General features: G+C 42.2%; 2 protein-coding genes across 2 annotated transcripts in view; both read right to left on the bottom strand.

The window, feature by feature from the left end:
• LOC148835635 (putative ribonuclease ZC3H12C) overlaps positions 1 to 3,330 on the bottom strand; it is a 46,536-nt gene extending 43,206 nt beyond the window's left edge. Inside the window, exons 1-2 of the mRNA XM_088912526.1 lie at positions 3,127 to 3,330; positions 2,574 to 2,715 (exon numbers count right to left, since the gene is read on the bottom strand). The gene's annotated coding sequence lies outside the window, so the exon portion shown is untranslated. The remainder of the gene's footprint in view (positions 1 to 2,573; positions 2,716 to 3,126) is intronic.
• A 3,304-nt stretch (positions 3,331 to 6,634) lies between these two features.
• On the bottom strand, positions 6,635 to 21,073 carry il1rl1 (interleukin 1 receptor-like 1). Its single transcript, XM_088915122.1, has 10 exons — positions 20,998 to 21,073; positions 18,499 to 18,733; positions 17,840 to 18,002; positions 16,051 to 16,201; positions 15,216 to 15,281; positions 14,657 to 14,811; positions 13,926 to 14,070; positions 11,753 to 11,890; positions 10,113 to 10,277; positions 6,635 to 7,666 (listed from the first exon to the last, which is right to left on the bottom strand). Exons 1-10 carry the CDS (start codon positions 21,068 to 21,070, stop codon positions 7,350 to 7,352), a joined length of 1,608 nt encoding a protein of 535 aa, XP_088771248.1. The 5' UTR covers positions 21,071 to 21,073; the 3' UTR covers positions 6,635 to 7,349.
• Positions 21,074 to 21,659: the final 586 nt, after the last annotated feature.

Genomic DNA, 21,659 nt, shown 5'->3' on the forward strand with positions numbered 1-21,659 from the left:
AGGGAGACGACAACACTGCGGATCACTCAAAATTAAAATGAGCCCAGCCGAAAAAATGTTTATATTTCTTCAATTTCTCACGGTAGAAAAATCCCATTCTTACATTCAATGGTGGGTCACAACCACAGAAAAGGTACAAGCAGAGCTGTATGCCATGCATTAGTATTTTAATTTGATTTGATTATTTTTGCAATAGAAACACTCTTGTTACAGTTCTTAAAGCCAGTCCAGTCCAGACCTTCTTTCTAATTTTATTAAGCTATTAGTCAGCAGTGCTTCCTAGTCTGATTAACTCTCTGGAAACCAGGACGAGCTCTGGCCCAGTGAACAGCTGGAGCTCTGGTGTGAACTGTACCTTCTACTCGACACTGCGCAGTGCCTGTAGTCAGCAGGGCTGGCAGTTTCTCAAGTCTTTTGCTAAGGATCTTGGCTTTACCAGGGATCTTGGCTTCACCAAAAGGGGATCAAGCACAGGTTCACCTGTCCACCACTTTTCTGTTCTCTTCTCTTGCACGGACTGATTTCTGGGACAGAGAACAAAGCAGGCTAGCATCTTTTTCTGATTTGGTAGGTACTACTACAAAAAAAAACACGGAAGTGCCTTAGATTTGGGCTATCACGGCCGGCGTCCTCACTGGAAACTGAGCTGCCTGATAACGGAAAAAGAAACATGACTCCCAATCACGAACATGGCCCCTTTTCCTGCACAAGCTTCTAACAATCCCCGTCTTTATCTGTAGATGGGAATATTTCAGTCCCATTTCCTTTGATAAAATTATGATTAGATTCAGGGCAGCAGGGTGGCGCAGTGGTCAGCATTGCTGCCTTGCAATGGGGTGCTGTCTGCGTGGAGTCTTCATGTTCTCCCCAGGTTTGCGCAGGTTTCCTGATACAGTCCGAAGACATGCTGGGAGGTTAACTGGCTTCTGGGAAAACTGGCCCCGGTGCGAGCGTGTGTGTGTCTGTTTGTCTGTCTGCGCCTCAATGGACTAGCGTCCTGTCCAGGGTGTACTCTGCTTTGCGCCTGTTTCTTGCTGGGACAGGCTCCAGATCCTCCACGACCCAGAATTGGAAGACACGGTTAGAAAATGGAGCAGGTCGATTAAATTTAAGAGCACGACGGCTGTCGGCAGCAGTCAACTGATATGGAGAACATTTAATTTTCCTCCTTTTACCTACAGAATACACAAAGTGCAAAACATCTAAATACTTTTAAAACAATAACATCTGAACCTATACTTCGTCGTATGGGTGTAGAAGGTATACGATTCCTATAGTCTCAGCTATAATACTATCTCACGTTTGGCCAAGTTTAATCCTGTGTGTAGCCTAGTATCCAGAATGTTCCAGATTTAACTCTAACCTGTCTGAACAGGTTAAAACTAAAACTCAGCAGTATTAACTTGAGCACTTAAACAATACGAAAGCACGGATATTATTATTGTATAGGTACATTTTATATTTGTGTTGTTTAAAAAACGCTACAGTTTCATTTTCTCTCAAGTAGGTATATCTCAAAATAATCCTTATCACTTTGCAGCAGGCAGACATTCCTGTGGCTGGTTTAATACAATAAATATTGTGTTCATTAATGCTGTAGAAAAAAAACGTATGACTGTTTGCACCTGAGGTCCTTTAATTTCCCTATATCACCCATGAATCACAAATTCCTGAAAATATTTACTTCTGTGTATGGGGAATTTCTTTGCGATTTGACTAACAAGAAAAGTATCCACCAGCCCTGCTAAAGTAATATCTCCCTCCCTCTGTGCATTCACCAGTGTAAACACTACTTGCAGAAGTCCTGACTTGGCCTTGCCTGCACTGAGATCAGATAATTGCACATTTGTAGGTGGGACTACAACTTCATTAATATTAGCCTAAGTAATTAAATGGAGGTATAACTTACCTTGGATTATGTATTAAAGGCTTGCAGACTTGTTTAATGCCGATTTCTGATGACAATGTCTCATGGTCTGTGCAGTACAAAAGGGGTTTTCGAGCTCAAGGAAATGCTGTCTTGCAATTCATAACCTACAATTTTTAGGGGCGGTTAAGAGATACACTCTCACTGAAACGATGCCCCAGATAATTTACATTTCTACATTGCCGAAGTTCAAGAGCAAAAATCCTTGCATACGAACCCGATTAGTTTGCCTCCTTCTTTAGCACAGCACCATTTAAAACCACACAGACATCTGAACTCGGACCAGCAGTTAAAAGAAAGTTTCGTTATGATTGTTAGATCATTTGAAATCTTAGTTGCAACATCTTTAGCAATGCTGACAATGACGGCAGCAAGCTTTGAAACGCAAATAGATATTAAATATCTATATTTAATCGAGTCTACGTGGAGTTTTGTACGTTTTTCCCCTTATTTAACGCCTGACTGACTTTGGTCTAACGTAACACCGTCACAATATATTACAATGTAAACTGCTTAACTTTAAACTGAAATTGTGACGCGAAAAACGCTCAGTCACGTAAAACGGGGAGGTTAAGGAAAAGCTCATGAATGGTTATTCTGCCACTGTATATGTGAAGCGCTCCTGAATTTGATGAAGCAGACTTACATTTCAAAAAGTGAGGGGATCTGATCGGATTCGGCCAAGACTGACTCGACCGTGGTCTAGCGGCTCCGCAGCCCGGGTGCAGGGGTTCTCCTTCGGGTCACTCGATAACTGGAGCTCGATGTTGTAATCGCCAAGCAGGGGCCTACAGCGGGATTTAACAAACATCGCACACAGCCTTTAACATTCAATTTAAGAAGTGGGACGTTACTGACTGTGCCACTGTAGCGTCTTGTGGCCATCAAATTGTGTTAAATTAACCGTTTGTCTAAGAGAATAAAACAGCCACACTATATATTACGTTACCCCCACGACAATTAAAAAAAAACATCTCATCGTCATTACCAGGCAAACTAATTCCTTATACTAAAACGACGTGTGCTCCTAATTTAAATGCAGGAATTGAAGCAAGTGACCGTCACCTGTCGTAAAACTATCAAAGGACATTTTATCTTTAAAAGCCCCATAAAGTTGTTAACTCCAAACCCAACAACACAACAGACCACAGCGGTTTACATGCCGTGCAGAACAAAGTCCAAGCAGCAGCGATATTCACCATTCATCAGGGCACATGGATGGGAAGCCAGTCGTGATACTCCAAGAGCTGATCCATGATGCTTCAAGAGGAAATGTAAACGATGCTCTTTATTCTCATTGCGCAAACTGCTTCAGCCTTTCCAGGAAACTTGAAAATGCTGTGACTACAGCCTAAGGTGCAGAAGGGAGCATTATCTGCCCGTGAACGAAACAAATAAAAAGTCAAACGGTACAAAGATTATAGCGACCTCTACGGCGTTTGGTATTTTTAAAGTACACTGTTAGAAAAAACCTTCTACCTGCTGGTTATTTATTTATATTCCACAAATCTAAATCAATACGCCTTAAACGCAAAGGGGCAGGAGCCCTCTTTCTGCACCGTGTAGAAGCACAAGAGCGGAGTTCCGCCGCCCTACAGCCCTCAACACTACCTCCATCTTGCGGTAAGAATCCGTTTCTTGAAGCCGAACAGACCTCTGGAGCTACTGTACACTTAACGCAAGACAGCAGAAAATCACAACACTGGATGTCTCATTTCGGAAACGTGCTCCAGCTGCTCCGAAATTGGCTGCAATATCCAATACAAAACAGCTAAGACGGTGTGACCTTAGACAGATCATATAAAGGGCACTGACTTATTTTTTCATAAGCTCCATTTTCAACAAATCTAGGCTCTAATCAGTGTCCTGTATCGCAGAAATGCCTCTGGTGCTAAGTCAGCGAACACCATGCTCTACTGACCACAACCTGCCTCTGTTATTATCACCTCTCACACCAGGGAGACCTCTTGTGCTCTGGCAGACTAGATAAGGTCTCGATTCAGCACTGAAGAGGAGCACTCTCCCATGCTCCCTAATTTATGATATTTTCAAAAATATTATTGAAAATGCTAAGCTACAATTACACAGCTAAAATACCTACAGTAATACAATACGACACTGCGGATCCAGTATTCAATGGCAATCAGTACAAAGTGTCATGCTTCTGCGCTCTGTAGCGTGTCAGTTTGTCAGATGCACATCAATAAGTTTTTCACAAAATTTGTTTATACTAAAAATACTAACAATACTAACAAAAATAGAGATGGGCAGAGAGAATGTTAATGTTAATGTTCAAGAATGTTAAGAGAGAAGGTGTCCAGTCCTTGTCCTGTAAGGGTCAATGTGTCTGCAGGGTGTCCAGTTCCGGTGCTGGAAGTTGAGTGTGGCTGCAGGGTGTCCAGTCCTGGTCCTGTAGGGGTCAATGTGTCTGGAGGGTATCCAGTTCTGGTGCTGGAGGGTCAGTGTGTCTGCAGTCTGTCCAGTTCTGGTCCTGGAAGGTCAGTGTATTTGCAGTCTGTCCTGTTCTGGTCTTGGATGGTCAGTGTGTCTGCAGGGTGTCAAGTCCTGGATGTTTATAGGTCAGTGTGTCTTCAGAAGGGTCCAGTTCTGGTCTTGGAGGGTCAGTGTGTCTACAGGGGTGTCCAGTTCTGGTCCAGTCAGTGTGTCTGTTGATTTTCTAGGTCTCTAGAAAGCAACAGCAGCTGAAGACCTGGGAGAAACTGGTGAATTGGTCCAATAACTAGCTGGTTTAGCTTGCTGAGATTTGAGTTGGAATGAAAACCAGTAGGCACTCCAGCCCTGGCTCTCCTAGATCAGGATTGTGATCCCTGAGAAAAAAGAGTATGTAATTTGTATATCATTTAAGGTACATTGGGTATAATCTTACAGCTTCCATGTATCCATTGGTTTAAAACATCGGAAAAGTAAAAAGTAACTATGACTATAAAGTTCAAGATCCCCTTAAATTTGAACTTTAAGTTCAACTAAAGGTCAGGGCTTCATGTTCATTCAGTAAAAGGAAGAGCAGTCATTTGTATAATCGGAAGATTCTAATTTTCATACTGATTTAAAGTATCTAGACAACCAAGGCATGCCGGAAGGAAACCTAACTTCACTTTAATGTAAGATGGAAAAAGAAATACGTTACATTTCAAACTTTTGAACTGCCACTCAAAGAGAGACAGAGGTTGCACTTGCAGTTTTTGCGTAGTCGAAGATGTTGTTAAAATGTACTTCCACAGTACTATCATGGCCTATTTCAAACATGTGGGAACAGTGGTCAGCATTGCTGCCTTGCAGCACTGGGGCCCTGGGTTCGATTCCTGGAGTGCTGTCTGTGTGGAGATTGTATGTTCTCCCTGTGTGGTTACTCTCTGGCTGTGGTCATGTCCTGTGGTTGCCCCCCCCCACAGTCCAAAGACACACTGGTCGTTTATTTGGCCTCTGGGAAAACTGGCCTTGGTGTAAGTGTTTGTGTCTGTGTGTGTGCCCTGCAATGGACTGGTGTCCTGTCCAAGATGTATCCTGCCTTACGCCCACTGCTTCCCAGTTATAAGCTCTGGCTCCCTCATGACCCTGTTTTGGATGGAGTGTCTCCATCACACAGCTTAACAAGCAGATAAAGAGTTTAAGACGATGGAACTGTCTATATGTTCTGTTACGGGCACAGCCGGACCTCGTTAATTACCCATCAGCATTCCGTACATGACTCTCTATTCAAACGCTCTTCAACCCACACCTCGCAGCTCGATATTGAACAACCAGCGTGTTTTCCTGAGCTCTTCCTCTTCCTGAGCCCATCAGCGAATAAGCCCTTCTCCTCCTCTGGATCCCGATACCGTTTGCCTTCATTTAGCATCTTTGGATTTGTTCGCTCTCGTCTATGGAACCGACCTTCACAGGGTTCTCCCAGACGCTCCGTAACATATACATCATCACATCATCTGACCAAGAAAATAATGGTCTAAACGAGAGAGACGAGGCGGGGCATATTAACTGGTACAGTCACTAAACAGTGACGTGATTTCCATTATAAAATATAAATGCAACGAAATTTTTAAAAGCCTCAGCCCTGAACCTTGTGATTTTTCATCAAGAAAAGGGAAAGAGGCTAGCAGTTTGTATAAGGTAGCATGCTGTGGTTTTTTTTTTACCATTTCTTATGGGAAATGTGTACGCGTGGCGAGACTGGTTTAGATTCTGTTGCTTTGACTGACTGCGCTGACCCTTGAAGATTCAAGAAGAAGGAAGCCAGTCGTTTTGACGTTGCCTTTCCTTTTTAGGTAGAGGAGGAAATGAATGAATGACAAATGTTTGACTTCATTAATCCAATCAACACTAACCAAGTGTAACGTTTACGGCCGACAGGCACTGTGTAAGAGCCGGCGTACCAGAGCAGGTGACGTCACCGCCCTTCCCTGTGATAGCAGGACTACAGCTACTGGGCTGTGGGGAGATCTCTCTTTAGCTCACCGGGCTGGGTCCCTCCTGAGTGACGCGGGAGTCCCGGGTTTGAGCCCCCGATGGTGCGGGGCCAACCTGATGCGGCAAGGGCGCCCGCCTGAGCCCCCGTTGCGTTACACAAGCGATATAGATACGTTTATATTCTTATAATAGATATCATAACTAAATATTATAACTATTTGTGGGAAAATTGGAAAGCATGTTCCTTTCAATCACAAAATGAAATAAAGCATTTAGCAACATCTTTTTAATTATTTGATACATTTATTACTCACAAAAATAATATATGATAAATGAGCTAGTGATGATTTGTTTTAAGACATTACAGGATAAAAGCAATAGTGCAAAGAGCCACCCGCCCATTATATGAAAAGGAGAACAGGCTCAAAAATGCAATATGTGAACCCCTTTCTTAACATGTAACTCTTGCTACTATTTATGACCGCATAGTAGCAATGCATTAAATCCACTTCACACCTCAGGGAGCTTAAAGAGAACAGAAAAGTTTCTCATTGAAAGAAACTGGGTCGTTCAGAGATTCCAGGCAAGATCACAAAGCCCTGTTAGACACATTGAGGAGACAGGTCTTTAGCAAAAGGGCACAAATAAAAAAACAGCCAAGGCCGCCAGGCCTAGCACACAAGAGAACTGGATTTGAAGGCACAATCGGTGATTGACGGGTAGATAAACAAGAAAGCAGCTACATTTTTACAACAGTAGTCTTAAAAGCCCAAGTAAATCATGACATTGGATAACAACATTCCAGAATACTTTGGTCCAAAACCTGAAATTTTGCACATGGGAGACTGTATCCCTGAGGTGGACGGATTATGTATGTGCCTGTGCTGTGGCAAAACCGGCAGAGAATGAAACCTGAAAGAAAAGAGGTGCAGAAATGACATCAGCAAACCAGCACTTCCCCACTCGTGAGCACAGTCCCAGCTGAAGCGTTCCCAGCTCAGCTCGACGTGTGGCCTGGCATCCGGTATCTCACATGTTTCCAAAACCCTGAGCTGGGCGACATTTCTCCTTTCCATTTCAGAGGTCTTCTCTTCTGAATAACGTGTTGGAGAGTGACGGGGAGATGCTCATAGCTAACGAACTCTTCAAGCTCAATCATGATGGCCTTCATTTCCTCTTGAACCAGGGCAGTGTACAATCCAAATTTTCTATCAAACACCTCTTCAGAGGTCTCCTCTGACGCAGATCCAGGAAATAAAATAAAGATGAGCCTTCTGCTCAGTTTTATACTGGTCTCCATAATCTCAATGAGATCTGTACACAAAACAAGAAACGCTGTTGTCAGGATCACAGAGTTTGATGTTAGCTTAAGGAGAAAATGAAAAGAAAGTCACTTACATGCTCGATAACAACTTCAGATTTTAGGATGGAACTCTGAGGGTGAATCAGAATTATAATCCATGTAAGCAGACTGATGCACAAGAGAAATGCATCGCTGACGTGAATTTTATCATATATTATCAACTGACAGCAAACAAAATCGCAGAACTAACTGAAATGTAGAAAAAAATGTGTCTTCCTGCACACGAAAGCAAAGCCTGCATTCGTGCTCAGGGCTATTCATCCTCTGGGTTGATAGCTGGGAAATGTTCTGCCAGATTTCCTGGTTCACATGTCTTCTGTCCTATTGTTCAAGGACAAGACAGCAGTTGGGAAATTAAATACCCCATCACCACTTAAGATGTTCTGTGGGCCACAGAGGTTGTAGAGGCCAACATATTAGCCCAAGGTGGTCCCTGGGCATGTAAATCATTTTCATGCTCATGATGAGCTGCAGTCCTCCCGTTAATGCAGGGTGCAAGAGCACCGCCAGTCCAGACAGCATGGCAGCCGTGTCTGGACCACATTCCCCAGAAGCCTTTGCAGAAAGAGCTGCTGCTGCCCCAGTCACCTGACCAGGTGACCCTTTAAAAAGCAGGAAGCCGAGGCTTTCTGTGTCCAGTGGTCAATTAATCTGCCACCTGGAGGCCAGAAGGCAGATACTGTGTGCAACTGTCACCAGAGGGCGAAGGACCCACCATGGACCTGGGGTCCTGGAGAACTCACGAGTCCAGTGAAACTGAATTTTGAGATTTTGTTTGTGGGGGAGAGTGTTTTTGGATATCTCGGAGAGAGACTGGGTAGAGTCTTGCTGAGAGAGTGTGTGATCTCCTGTCCCAGCCTGAGGAACAGCGAGTCTGTCTCCCAGTAACGCTCAATATGTTTACAGTATATGTAAATATTTCATGATATGTCTTTGTTTTAAATGTCTGTAATTTGTAGATTTTATTTTATTTCTTTTTTTTGTTCTGCTTTGTTTTGTTTCATGTTAATTTTATTTTTATCTGCTTTGGCAACACTGATTGTACCCAATCGTTTATGCTGATAAAGCACCTTGAATTGAATTGACTCAGTTTCATGAAGAGTCTCAGAGGGAGACTGTAGTGTTGTGGGTTGTTTGTTTAGAAGCTGGTAAGCAGTTTAGCTGCCTGGCATGATAAACAGAAACTGTAGATGTCTAAACAGGAACTCCAAAAGGAGCTGAGGCCTTTTGTGTTTGGCGGGTTTCTGATTTTCCTCACTGTAAATAAAGAGCACTGGGTTTTTTTTTTTAACCTAACGCCTATGTGCCAGTGTCTCTTGTCCTGGACCTGCCTATGTTAGAAGATCCCATTACAGCACGCCCAGTGGGGAAACACCGAGGGTTACTGTCAGGAGCAGTTCTTTCCGGGCCCTATGCGGACGACACGATCCGGAATGTGAGGATACAATTGGGAAAATAGTCATGCAGGAGAAGGGTCAGGAGACAGGGGGCGTGTCCGAGGGGTGCAGGTGTCCAGGGGGAGTGAATCCAGGGCGAACAATCCAAGGGTCAATCCAGAGGGGGAATCCAAGACGGGAGGTTTAGTCCAAGACCAGGGGATCCATCCGAAGTTAAAACCAGAACCGGGTCGGGACCGGCGGGGCAGGGAATCAGGAACAGGAAACTAAAACCATAACGGAGCCAGACGCGGCAGGACCCCGGGCTCTCACGATGCGGAAATCAATGAGGAGCCCCGGGCAAACGCCTGCGTCTGGCTTTAAAGGTGGAACAGAAGAGGGGCTGGAATAAGGAACAGGTGTGGGGAATGGGACAGAACGAGGAAGGGCTGGAGCGCCCTTAAGAGGAGGAGTAACGAGCGTGACAGTTACTCCCTCCTGGAATGTCTTGTGCTACAGCCCCTGCAGTCTGAAAACAAGCCAAGCTTGAACGCCGAATGTGACAGTCCTGGACTAGTCTGCCGATGGCTTCATCCTTATTGGCTCACACTCAACATGCGTTGCTCAGCAGGGACATGGTTGTGTATTTTCTTTGCTCATGCATTCGTTAAAATCACATATTTTGAATGGCTACTCAAACAGATTCCTTTAGACAACTCAGTTACCAGCCGGTGAGCACATGGATAGTAACGAGATTACATGACTTGAGCTCAGTATTTTGTTATCCTGGGGGAATACACTACTTAATAAATAGGTGTATTTGGTGATTTCATACAATGTAAATATCATTATACCCGGGCTATTAATATAAAAAACACAGACCATTGCTTTTTCATTTCATTCTTCATCAGCTGATTTTCAAAAATACTGATGGGGTCAGGGAACAGCAGACAAAGAATTTAAGCAAGTGAAGAAATATCGCATATAAATGACATATTTTAATTATATTATAATAGGTTACCTTGGCCAGGTAAATCATCTCTTCCATAAATAAAAAGTTTATAGCCACACTTCGTTTCCAGAATTTTAGGCAAAACCACGTTGACGAAACTGTAGATCTTCTCTTCTGACGATTTTTGAAGGTTCTGTCTTGGATAAACAACATATGCATCGTACACCTTTCCGTCTGAAACAGTCAAGATACATCTACCTCATGTTCTGGACACATCGAGACATCACGAACAACCGCAGGTACAGTATTTATCAAAGACCCTGATGACAGGATCTCTTTTCCTTAAAAGATTTAGGACGCAAGCTTAGGAATAAAAATAAATAATTCTGCGGAAGTTATAAAAGTTCCGTAGTATATGTTAACAAACGAGAAGGCCAGCTATGATATTTAATCAGCAGTTTGTAAGAATGCAAAACAATATGTTTAAAATCTCTTTAAGAAGAAGTAATGCATCTCTGGAGACTGATGGCGTGTCTAGTATAAGAGAGCCATCTTGTGGTCAGACGTAGTAATTGCATGCGCCACAAAAAAAACAGCATTAACAACACAATGGTATTAACGAGACACTCCGAGGTGCTGGATATGGCCCTTTTCATTACAAAGGATCCCAAAAGGATTTGTAAGTATCAGGGGACGAAATTCATCCATCTCTGAAGCGCAGCACCCTATTCACAGTACAGTACTGCATAAACTGACACACACAGCAACCCCTATTTCTGCAATCATTACAGGAAAAAGAAATCAATGTGTGTGGTGTTCTCTTCCTTGCCATTTAAACAGAAAGATCATTATTTTTTTCGGAACAATCCAGTCTTCACTATCTCATTAAATAAACTGGAACGTATATTTCGAGTTCTGAGCTATCTGAGCTAAAGGTAGGAATAGATGCTGCTCAGGGTGGTGGCTCTGTGGCTCAGGATCTGTGGCTGGAAGGTTGCCAGTTCAAATCCCACGGCCAGCAGAGGAATCCTACTCCGTTGGGCCCCTGAGCAAGGCCCTTAACCCCAGCTGCTCCAGGGGTGCTGTATAAATGGCTGACCCTGTGCTCTGACCCCCAGCTTCTCTCCCTGTCTGTGTGTCTCATGGAGAGCAAGCTGGGGTATGTGAAAAGACACATTCCTAATACAAGAACTTGTATATGGCCAATAAAGTGATCTATTGCTTTGGGGCAATGTAGTCAGAGAGGTGTGCAAAGCATTGTTCAGTGCATTCAACTTTTTCAAAGCTACTGGAATGCTTCCACAGGTTGCACAAGCTGCAGAAGGCAAATGTTTTATGGGATTTTAAAAAATAGGAAGTATAAAAATGTATGTTTGACCCCACACCGATCCAGAGGCATCAGCGTGATATGCAGTCTGCCTACAACTGGCACCTTATTAGATCTGCCTGCAGTACTTACTACTTCTGTTTCACACTCTTTGATAATTACATTTACAAACTACATTAAGAACTGTTTTGCCAGACGGCAGGCAGTTTTGCATTCACCAGTTACCCCCATGGACACCAGGAGACAGAGATAATTAAACAGACTGTAATATCAAGATTTTGCCGATCATGTTCCACCCACGATAAAACCTCTTTCAAAATGACAGGCTAGAGATAGCTGGCAAAGAAATGTAAGGTTGAATGTGCTGTAACTCAACACTTACCTCTGTGAGCGCAGTAAGGTTTGAGCAAATCCCGGTAGATGAGCACAAAGTCAATCATATAATACTTGACAGCCATGTACATCAGGAGAAGGACTAGCAAGACAGGCAGGCTTATCACAAGGCTTCTATAGATTGTTGCTGTATTAAAAAGCAATGAGAAGAAGTTAAGAATTCAGAGAGATCTGTACAGAGGAAAATGTGCTAATTGCAGAAAAAGACTTCCTAGAATGAAATTCTGCGAGTGCCAACAAATTGAATGCATAACTTACACATTTCATTTTGGAAGTATGTTTATGATAGATTAGAAAATGCTAAGATTTGGAGAAAATTTCCCACCACCCTTAAATACAGTGCTGTGAAAAAATATGTGCCCCTTCCAGATTTCCTCTATCATTGCATATTTGTCACACTGGATGTTTTCAGATCTTTAGACAAAATCTAATGTTAGATAAAGGGAATCTGAGTGAACAAATAACTCTTTAATATTATGATTATTTCATTTATTTAATAAACAAAGTTATCCAGCACCCATATCCCCTGTGTGAAAAAGTAATTGCCCCCTTACACTTAATAACTGGTTGCGCCACCTTTAGCTGCAATGACTGCGACTAAATGCTTCCTGTAATTCAATATCAGTCTTTCACATCGCTGTAGAGGATTTTTAGCCCACTCTTCCTTGCAGAACTGCTTTAATTCAGAAACATTGGTAGGTTTTCGAGTATGAACTGCTCATTTCCTGCCACAGCATCTCTATTGGGTTTAGGTCTGGACTTTGACTAGGCCACTCCAAACCTTTAATTTTACTTCTTTTCAGCCATTCTAATGTGGACTTGCTTCTGTGTTTTGGGTCATTGTCTTGCTGCATGACCCAGCTATGCTTCAGCTTCAGCTCACGGACAGATGACTGGACATTCTCCTTAAGAATTTTCTGATACAGAACAGAATTCATGGTTCTTTCAATTATGTCAAGTCGTCCAGGTCCTGAGGCAGCAAAACATCCCAACCACATCACACTACCACCACCATGTTTGACTGTTGGTATGATGTTCTTACTGTGGAATGCTGTGTTTGCATTATGCCAGCCATAATGGGACCCATGTCGTCCAAAAAGTTCCACTTTTGACTCATCTGTCCATGGAACATTCTCCCAAAAGGCTTGGGGATCATCCAGGTGCTTCTTGGCAAATGAGAGACGAGCATTTATGTTCTTTTTGGATAGCAGTGGTTTCCACCTTGCTACTCTCCCATGAAGCCCATTTTTGCCTAGTCTCTTTCTGATTGTGGAGTCATGAGCACTCACCTTAGCTGAGGCCAGAGAAGCCTGCAGTTCTTTAGATGTTTTTTTAGGATCCTTTGTGACTTCCTGGATGATTTTACGCTGCGCCCTTGGAGAAAATTTGGCAGGTCGGACACTCCTGGAAAGGTTCACTACTGTTTCAGATGTACTCCATTTGGAGATTATGGCTCTCACTGTGGCTCAGTGGAGTCCCAGAGCCTTCGAAATGGCTTTGTAACCCTTTCCAGACTGATAGATACAGTATCAACAACTTTTTTTCTGATCTCTTCAGGAATTTCCTTTGATCGTGGCATAGTGTGCTTGTTGAAACTTTGTGCTGGCAACTTGACTCTGATGGTAAGGGTCAAAATAAGTGAGGTTTATATTGAGCAGGGCTGGCTGTAATCAAGCCTGGTTGTGTTCAGTCAGCTGACTCGAAACGATCCCTTTAATTGGGTTGATTTAACTAGGGGGCAATTACTTTTTCACACAGTGCCGGCTGGTGTTGGATAACTTTGTTCATTGAATAAATGAAATAAGTAAAAACAAATTTGTTTATTTGTTCACTCAGGTTCCCTTTATATAATATTAGATTTTGGTTGAAGACCTGAAAATATTCAGTGTCAGAAATCTGGAATAATAGAGGAAATCAGGAAAGGGGCAAATACTTTTTCATGGCACTGTATGCCCAGTTTGCTGTTTTTGTTAACAAAATGAACTCAAGACCCCAAAAAGAGGAACAAAAAATGTAAAATGCAAGACAGGCAGCAAAAGTAAAGGAGCTATTTTTCCTTCTGGCCTTGTTGTGTCATGGAGTTATCCTGGTGATCTGGCCTCCACCGTAGCGCAGTGAGTTTTATATGTCCGATGTTTTAAAACTGCAGAGAGGCCACTTACGCTGGGGCTGAATGAAGGCAAAACCTTCAAACCACTTGATACTGTTCATTGCAGTGCACTTGAACTCTGAGTGGAAGTCCTGCTGAGACACACGGGCGATGGAGAGAGTGGCCTTGCACAAGGTCTGATTGTTCACCGTGTACCTGGAAAAAACAATCAGACAATAATACAAGTAACGCTTCCTGTTCGGGAAATACAGGACAAAAAATGTTGTTTTGCCCTTGGTCAAAGTTAGATTGACAATCTAACTTTCAGTCAATGATTGACTAAAACAATCCTGAGAGTTTGTCATTAGTTCTCCATCCATGTGGCATATCTGCTGCTCACACATCCTCTGAGATTACATCGCAACCTCATAACCATCTCATCATTTGAGCTTCCTGTTCAAAACAGTGTAACAATTCTGTTCATACCATATAAAACATTTCCCTTTCATTAAACATCTACATAGGAGTACAAATGAGGACTGTAATACTTACTATAAATTAACGCATTAGAATTATTAAGGTTACATATTTGAAAGGAATAACAGTGGTGCTTCTTTAATAATTTTCAATTGTTTTGTGCAATCAATTTTCCTTTAAATCTGTAACTAAACATCCAAGACGTTAGCTTTGTCTTAATATCTTAAGTTTTTATGTCACATAAATTTTGTTGTGGTCTCTCTTCTGACATAAACAGGAGACAGGGAGCCAGGGAAATGGCTTGGTATTTCCTCTCTCCATACAGCTTTCATCCACACCCCTGGGGCTCCACCACCTTGTCACGTTCTGCGAGTATCCTTTCGAAAATCTCACAGACGTCCCATTCCTTTCCCACCATACTGAGCAAGTGTCTTCCACATCGAAACCGATGAAGACTATACATTCAATTTTTCTGGGGGAACCTACAAAAAAAAAGGTAATTCAAAAGTTATATTTAACAAATGCTTCACAAATCACAAATTTTATGATGATTTAAAAATATTTCTTCAGAGTATTTCTGCACGTAATTCTGCCACACACAATCGGGGACAGCAACTATAGTGTTCCAGTCTTCCGAAGTATATCTGGGTTGCATGCAGTAGGGTGAAACTTAGTTCTAGTGCTTTTTTTCATTAGTGGATAAATCTCTTGATAAGCAATAAAAGTTCTTTCTTTGTTTAGAATACAGATGTTACAGGCATTTAGGGGCTGGTGACTCACTGCAATACACTGATACTAGGGCAGGTGATGCAGTTTGCTCCTTTAGCCTTCTGTCAGTCCTGCTTTGATAATGGATGGTTGTTAAGTGGAGGAGAAAGGTCCTTACCAGGCTCAGCTATCACAGTGTCGTTGGCTGGATACCGGATCACTGGGGCATGCAGCGCTGAGGGAACTGCACAAGAAGAGAGCAAAAGGCGTTTTTAAGGCTCCGGCAACTGCATTAGTCCAGGGCCAGAAAAATAAACAGCTGCATGCAAAGTGAAATCTGCCCTCCACAAACGATCGGAAAACTTTGTGGTGTTTTTTTTTCCCCTCACTTACTCAATTAACAGCAACTGCAACCCAAACCCAGAATCAAATTCTCAGATGCACAATAAAGAGAAAAAACCATAACATCTGACATCTCTGAGATCCCTTACGCGGCAGCTGGATGAGATTCTTCGATCAATAACCTACCAATAAAAAAATGAAAAAAGCAAGTCTCCACAGTCCCCTCTCATCTGTAATCTGCTTAGTCCAGCAGAAAACGGAGACAATCGGTTCTTATGTACCTGGAATTTCACCTGGCCTGACTAGTACCTTCCTAGGTCTTGGTAGCCCCGCCTGCCCAAAAGCAGATCTGGCTGCTGTTCTTACTCAGCCTGACAGTGGATTCTGCTCTAAACATACGTGTCTATCGCTGGGTTCTTTTATTATTTTCCTAGAACTTTTTGATTGTTGGCTCTGAATCAGGAATGAGGAAAACAGGACATGGCTTTTAAGCAGAATTGTCCCAAAATAATATCTTTGAACATGATTAATCTGCTTCAGAGCAATAGCCCATCCAGTACAAGTGTAGCTTCATAAGAGTAACACAGTACATATCACACAGGCTCTACAGAACATCTTCCATTTACAATCTATCATTTAAAGAAGTGTGGCTTTGCATTTTGCTTTCTTACCTTCGACTTCTAGTCGGAAGGATCTTGAGAAATTGAACACCTTCCCGTAATGCTCCCAGGAGCACTGACAAGTGTAGATTCCATTATCGCCCGGGTTTGTATCAAATATATACACATGGTCTTCTGTAGCATTTGGAAGAACCTGAAAATCCTAACTTGTGAACAGAAAGTAAAAAAAGCTAGTGAACACACGACATGAACTACAACGTGCCAAAGTGAACCTCTTCTGGAAAACGTGTGTACTGCTACAAACAGCTCGGAAAAGAGAATGTGACAGTCTAGGGTCAGGAAACAGACTACGGTATCTCTGATTCTTCTTTAAATTTGGAAACCTCATCAGACAACTGCAGATTTGCATGCAGGTATATTCTAGGACTCAGTGTAAAATTCTCATCAAGTGGGTCAGCAGCAGAAACAGTTTCACATATCGGGGGAAATTGAGGCCTCACCTACCTAAACTGCCAGCTATAAAAGGCAACTTTGACAAATAAAAAAAGGACATCCTGCCCACGTGGGAGGAGACAGAGGAACTGCCTGTATCAAAGTGTCCCGATGCCTCAGGGCTGTCACTTTTGACTTGCGGGCCCTGAAACCAGCGCCGGGTGCTAAGACAGCGGACACCCCCGCCTCACCCAGAAGAGCCCTACCCTGCCCTGTCTAGATCTGTAAGTCGCTACCTCGTCAGATATTTTCCATTCGCACACATCTCCCCGAGAGGAGAAGGAGCCAGGGCAGTGAAGTAGAGCTTGTGTCCAAAAAGGGAAATGAACCAGAGGAAAAAAAAAAAAAACAAGAAAAAATCTGCGCCACGTGTTAAAGACTTTGTAAATAACAAAACACACAGAGGCAGGATCAAGGATGAGGGGGAAGGGGGACGCTACAATATCGGAGCGCCCTCCCCTTGCATGGGCAGCAGTGTAAGAAGAGAGGCAGGAGACTGGAACTGTACCTCTCTAGTTCTAGTGCCCTTTTCTGGTACATTCACAGGAGAGGCAGGTAGGAGGCAGGAGGGCAGAGAACTGAGAGAGTAACGGCTCATCTCGGGGGTTTGGCATGAGAGAGGGGGTCCCCTTATTTATAGAGAGAGGGGAAATGAGTCTGCAAAATTTGGACAGTCAAGCTCAGCCCAGGGGGCAGGACGCTACAGAGTATCTACAGCAGTCTTGAGGTCACCAGTGTATTAATAATACCTGAATGATCATGTCAGTGTAACAAGTAATCATTTCTGATGAGCTCAATCAAAATGCAGGTTCTGAACAGGAATGTATTGGTTTGCTCTGTTGCTGGAATTCTATTTATAAAACATGTTTCTACCATTGAATTTAGATTGTTCTTGTTCTCTTCCTGCCCTGAGCCTTCTCTGTTCAAGTAGGAGTCTTTTTTTCCCATTAATTAGTGTAAATAAAATATAGCAATAAATGCAACACATCAATAAATGCTATTCAAAATAGCACAAACAGAAGAGATTAAAATCGTCTAGTAACAGCTGAAGGAATTACAAGACCATCAACATATCTAGAATTCTAATTCTAATAATAAATTATGATTATTACAATTATATGACACAATTAGTCAGGGTTAATGCTCTGTCGCACCTACAGCACACCAATACCAGCTCTTGCTTAAATTGTTAATTATTTTTTTAATTTAAGCTTACTAAAATTAATTACTGTCCTTTCATGACGTTTCCTCAATTGAGTAGAGTGTCCCCATAGTCTCTATTCTTATTGACATAAATGGCCCTGCATACAATATGTGTTATTAATGAAATGAACTAGGATGTACTTGCCTTGAACCAGGTTATAGTCGCATTGGGAAACAAATCAGGACATAAGATCTTTTGATTAACTGCAGAAGTCGTGACAGGGGTGTAGAGGACAGAGGAATTGAAAGGCTTTGCTTCATAGACAGTCACCTTCCTCTCAAAATACAAACACTCCCCGGACGTATTCCTAAAACAGGACATTTGCTCAGGTTTTGTTGTACGGAATTTCAGCTTGAGAACACTGAACTGACATAACAACAGCCTACTTTCCAAGATGTTTTCATCACTAAGTCTGAAGATGAGGATTTAGAAAAAGAGACTTTAGGCACTGGATTGTAACAAATAGAGAAAGATTGACATTAGTGACCATTTAGTTACCATATGGCAGTAATTTTGTAGCAGAACAAAGAGCTTGGAAAAGGATTTGTGCATTGGCGAAATGCAAACTGAAGTACTGTACTGTATGTATTGAACTGTGTTGTAGAAAGCAAATGATACGTGTAGGGAAAAGCTTTCCTGCTTCTGCTGTGAAGGTTTTAACATCTAAAATGCTAATACTTCATAGCTCAATTAAGGTCAAGTATGTACACTAATACTTTAATATCTACACTCATTTATTTCAGGAATTATTCTGTTGTGTTGTGTCGGCCCTTCTCTGGCAAAGCAAACCTCTATAAATTTACCAGACACAGGTGTACGTCCCCGAGTCCGTCAGGAGAACGGGCAGGAAGTACAGTATTCCCTCATGGTGGTGGATTCGCTCTGCTTCGGAAAAAGGCAGCTCCAGATTCTTATTGCTATACCACCTGAAGGCACCTCCGCTGCTGTCATCTGCATCCACTCCCAAATAACAGAGCAAGCGCACTGCCTCCTGCTCGGTGACGAAGCTCTCCCCATGGTCTGCGAACTCACAGCTTTCTGTAACAACAGGACACACGGCACCATCTACAGGCTGACGATTGACTGAAGCATGGCAGCATCGTACTGACAACCACCTTTTCAGTCCAGTTTCTCGCCCTGAGTTCGTTTGTTTGGAGAAAAAAGGGGAGGCCGGCTCTCGTGCATCCATGCAGCATTACACCGAGAACTTTGTCTGCACCAGATTGGAATTCATTTGACTGCATGGCTCTGACATCGGTTTCTCTCCTGCCTTCAACAGTGGTACTTACAGTATATCTAGGCCCCCACTGCAGAATTTTAGTTTTATTGAACGATTCTCTGCTCTTCTTTTTAATTGTAATTAAAATGAATTTAATTTGAGGAAATTAGAATAATCATGTGGCTGGCACAGGAATGAGCATTGCTGCCACACAATGTAGGGGCCCTGGGTTCACTTCTTGGAGGGATATCTGTGTGGAGCTCACATGTTCTCCCTGTGTTTGCGTGGGTTTCCACCTTCCAAATACATCACTGGCAGCTTCACTGGCTTACAGTATGTGTGAGCACACAGTACATGTGTGAGCACACAGTACATGTGTGAGTGCGCAGTACATGTGTGAGCCCTGTGATGCACAGTGCTGGCGGTCCTGTCCTGTACCCAGTACTGGTGCTCAGAGCTTCCCAGGACAGGCTCCGCGCCACCACGACCCTCCACTGGACACACAGTTATGGAAAGTGATGGTGATGTGATGAAAATTCATGTCAACTAACAGTGCTGTTCCTTCACTGCAGTTCTGTGCCTTCCCTCTACCTAATCAAAAACATGTCATGAACTGGACCTTGTCCTCTGCTGCGGTTTGCCAGTCAGTGACCAGCACTTTCTTAGACTGGGACCTTGTGCCATTTGTGCCTGGCGCTACTAACTCAGATGTTTCCCTAATCCTTTTTACGTTCCTGTGATCGTGCTCTAACGACTAGAATTAAGAACTCTTTTTTACTTTATGCAGTAGCTCAACCTCTGGTTCCCTATCTGCAGACAGGACTGGGGAAAGTCTCATTCACATGTCACTGCCCTTAGTATCACATTTCGCTAATTACATGAAAGGACAGAGACATTCACAAGCACTTCTTTGTTTTTAAGCAATCAATGCAGTCCTGTAGAGATGCCCCTTCTGATTCCAGCTCAGCTTTTCTTGTCAAACACTCAGAAAAAGGGAAAAATACCTAAAACCCTATTTCTAAGAGTACATAATCTCTCAGCTCCAGCTAATGACATGCTTACAGAAGAATCTACGCCCTGTGCACAAAGTTCTCTGTTTTTTCATGATAAAATTGATAATATCAGAGCTCAGATTGTGTCTTGCGATTCCACAACTGTGAATGGAGAAATCAGCCTTGATTTCAATGGTTGCTGCTTTGTAGACATTAATATTGTTTTTCTACAACACCTTTTTTAAATGAGTACTCATTGGATGCTTTAATTTATTTCTATTTTACTTTTTCCTCCTCTCTCATTAATAGGAATTGTTTCTTCAGCCTTCAATCTAGACGGTTTTGAGAATTTTGACTCAAAACCAGCAATATATTGAAAACCGGGCAGCCCAGATTCTAATGAAAACTAAAAATTCAGAGAATATTCGTCCTGCTAGCGTCCTGTTCCTGAGAAATTCAGAGTAAGGTTCAAAGTGCTCTAGCTTCCTTTTAAGACTTTGGGTGGATTATCTTGAGATCACAATAGCGATTACATTTAACAATTAATGATTAAAGATTACAAGTACTTGATTTTTAAACACCCCCATGCTGCCTGCTTTCTCGAGCCTTTGCCTTCTGTCCCTAGCATGTGGCACAGTCTAGCTGTCTGGGCTTTGTGCTCCATTGCTCAGAGGCTGTGAAGTGCTCTTCCATCCCTTGCAAAAATCTTGTAAAAATGTGTAGGTCCTGGTTAAGCACACACCTTTTTTTACACTTGCTTTTCTTTCTGTGTGAAGAGCTTTTTTTTAGTGTGATTTTCTACTGAACAAGTTGTAGTGTTTGTGTCTCAATGTGTTGTTTGCTGTAAGGTGTTTTGTGCGTTTTGGCATGACAGGTGGTATTTGAAATCAAGACGGTTATTACAAATATTGAAACGGAATCTGTTCAACGATTAGCTACAGTATGTTTTCTGAATGTGTCCGTGCCACTACACTCTACAGATAAATTAAAGGATTATAAATTTGGAATTCATTTTTTAAAGTAAATAAAGTATTTTGTTTACAGTAAGTAAGCTTGCAACCCCTGTTATTCAAATAAAGTAGTGATCTTACCTGCTATGTCTGATCTGCCTCTTGTTACAATCCAGGTCATAAGGAGGTGAGAAAGGAGTAAAAGATGGACCATTTTGGTTCTATGGAAAAAAAAATATTGTTAAGAAAATTAAAATAAAAACTTAAATTTCCGTTTTATCTTTTTTTTAAATACCCACCTGAATTGTGCTCCAGCAGATTCTTGTTTTGTTAAGAAAGAAATGCTGTGGAATCATAATGATTACCATTATGCAACGTTTGAAACTATATAAGAACAAAAAGTGTTTGGCTAGGGTTTATCTTCCAACCTGAAAGTGTTTGAAGAAATTCAGATATGTTCAAGGTGTGCAGCTACTGAAAAAAATACTGATCAAGAAATCTTTGCAATCGAAGTTGGATTTTCTTTCCCATCAGAAATACCACAGCGACTTGTGATATTTATGATATTGCATTATCTGGAAATGTTTTTTCTTTCTTCTTCCAGTAATATTAACTCTTGATTTTCAGGTTTGCAAGGCAGAAATGTGTCATGAAATTACGATGTTGAAGCTGGTCACTAATTAATCAAGCACTAAAAGCCACAGCATTATCCCACAGAGACAAACCGTGCCAAAAACTGACAGCTGACAAAAACTCCAGTTTGAAAAGAAAGTTCCTTTTTGAAATTCGAATTAAAACAACAC

Source organism: Atractosteus spatula, chromosome 4 (genome assembly GCF_055471065.1).
Source record: "Atractosteus spatula isolate fAtrSpa1 chromosome 4, fAtrSpa1.hap1, whole genome shotgun sequence".
NCBI classification, from domain to species: Eukaryota; Metazoa; Chordata; class Actinopteri; order Semionotiformes; family Lepisosteidae; genus Atractosteus; species Atractosteus spatula.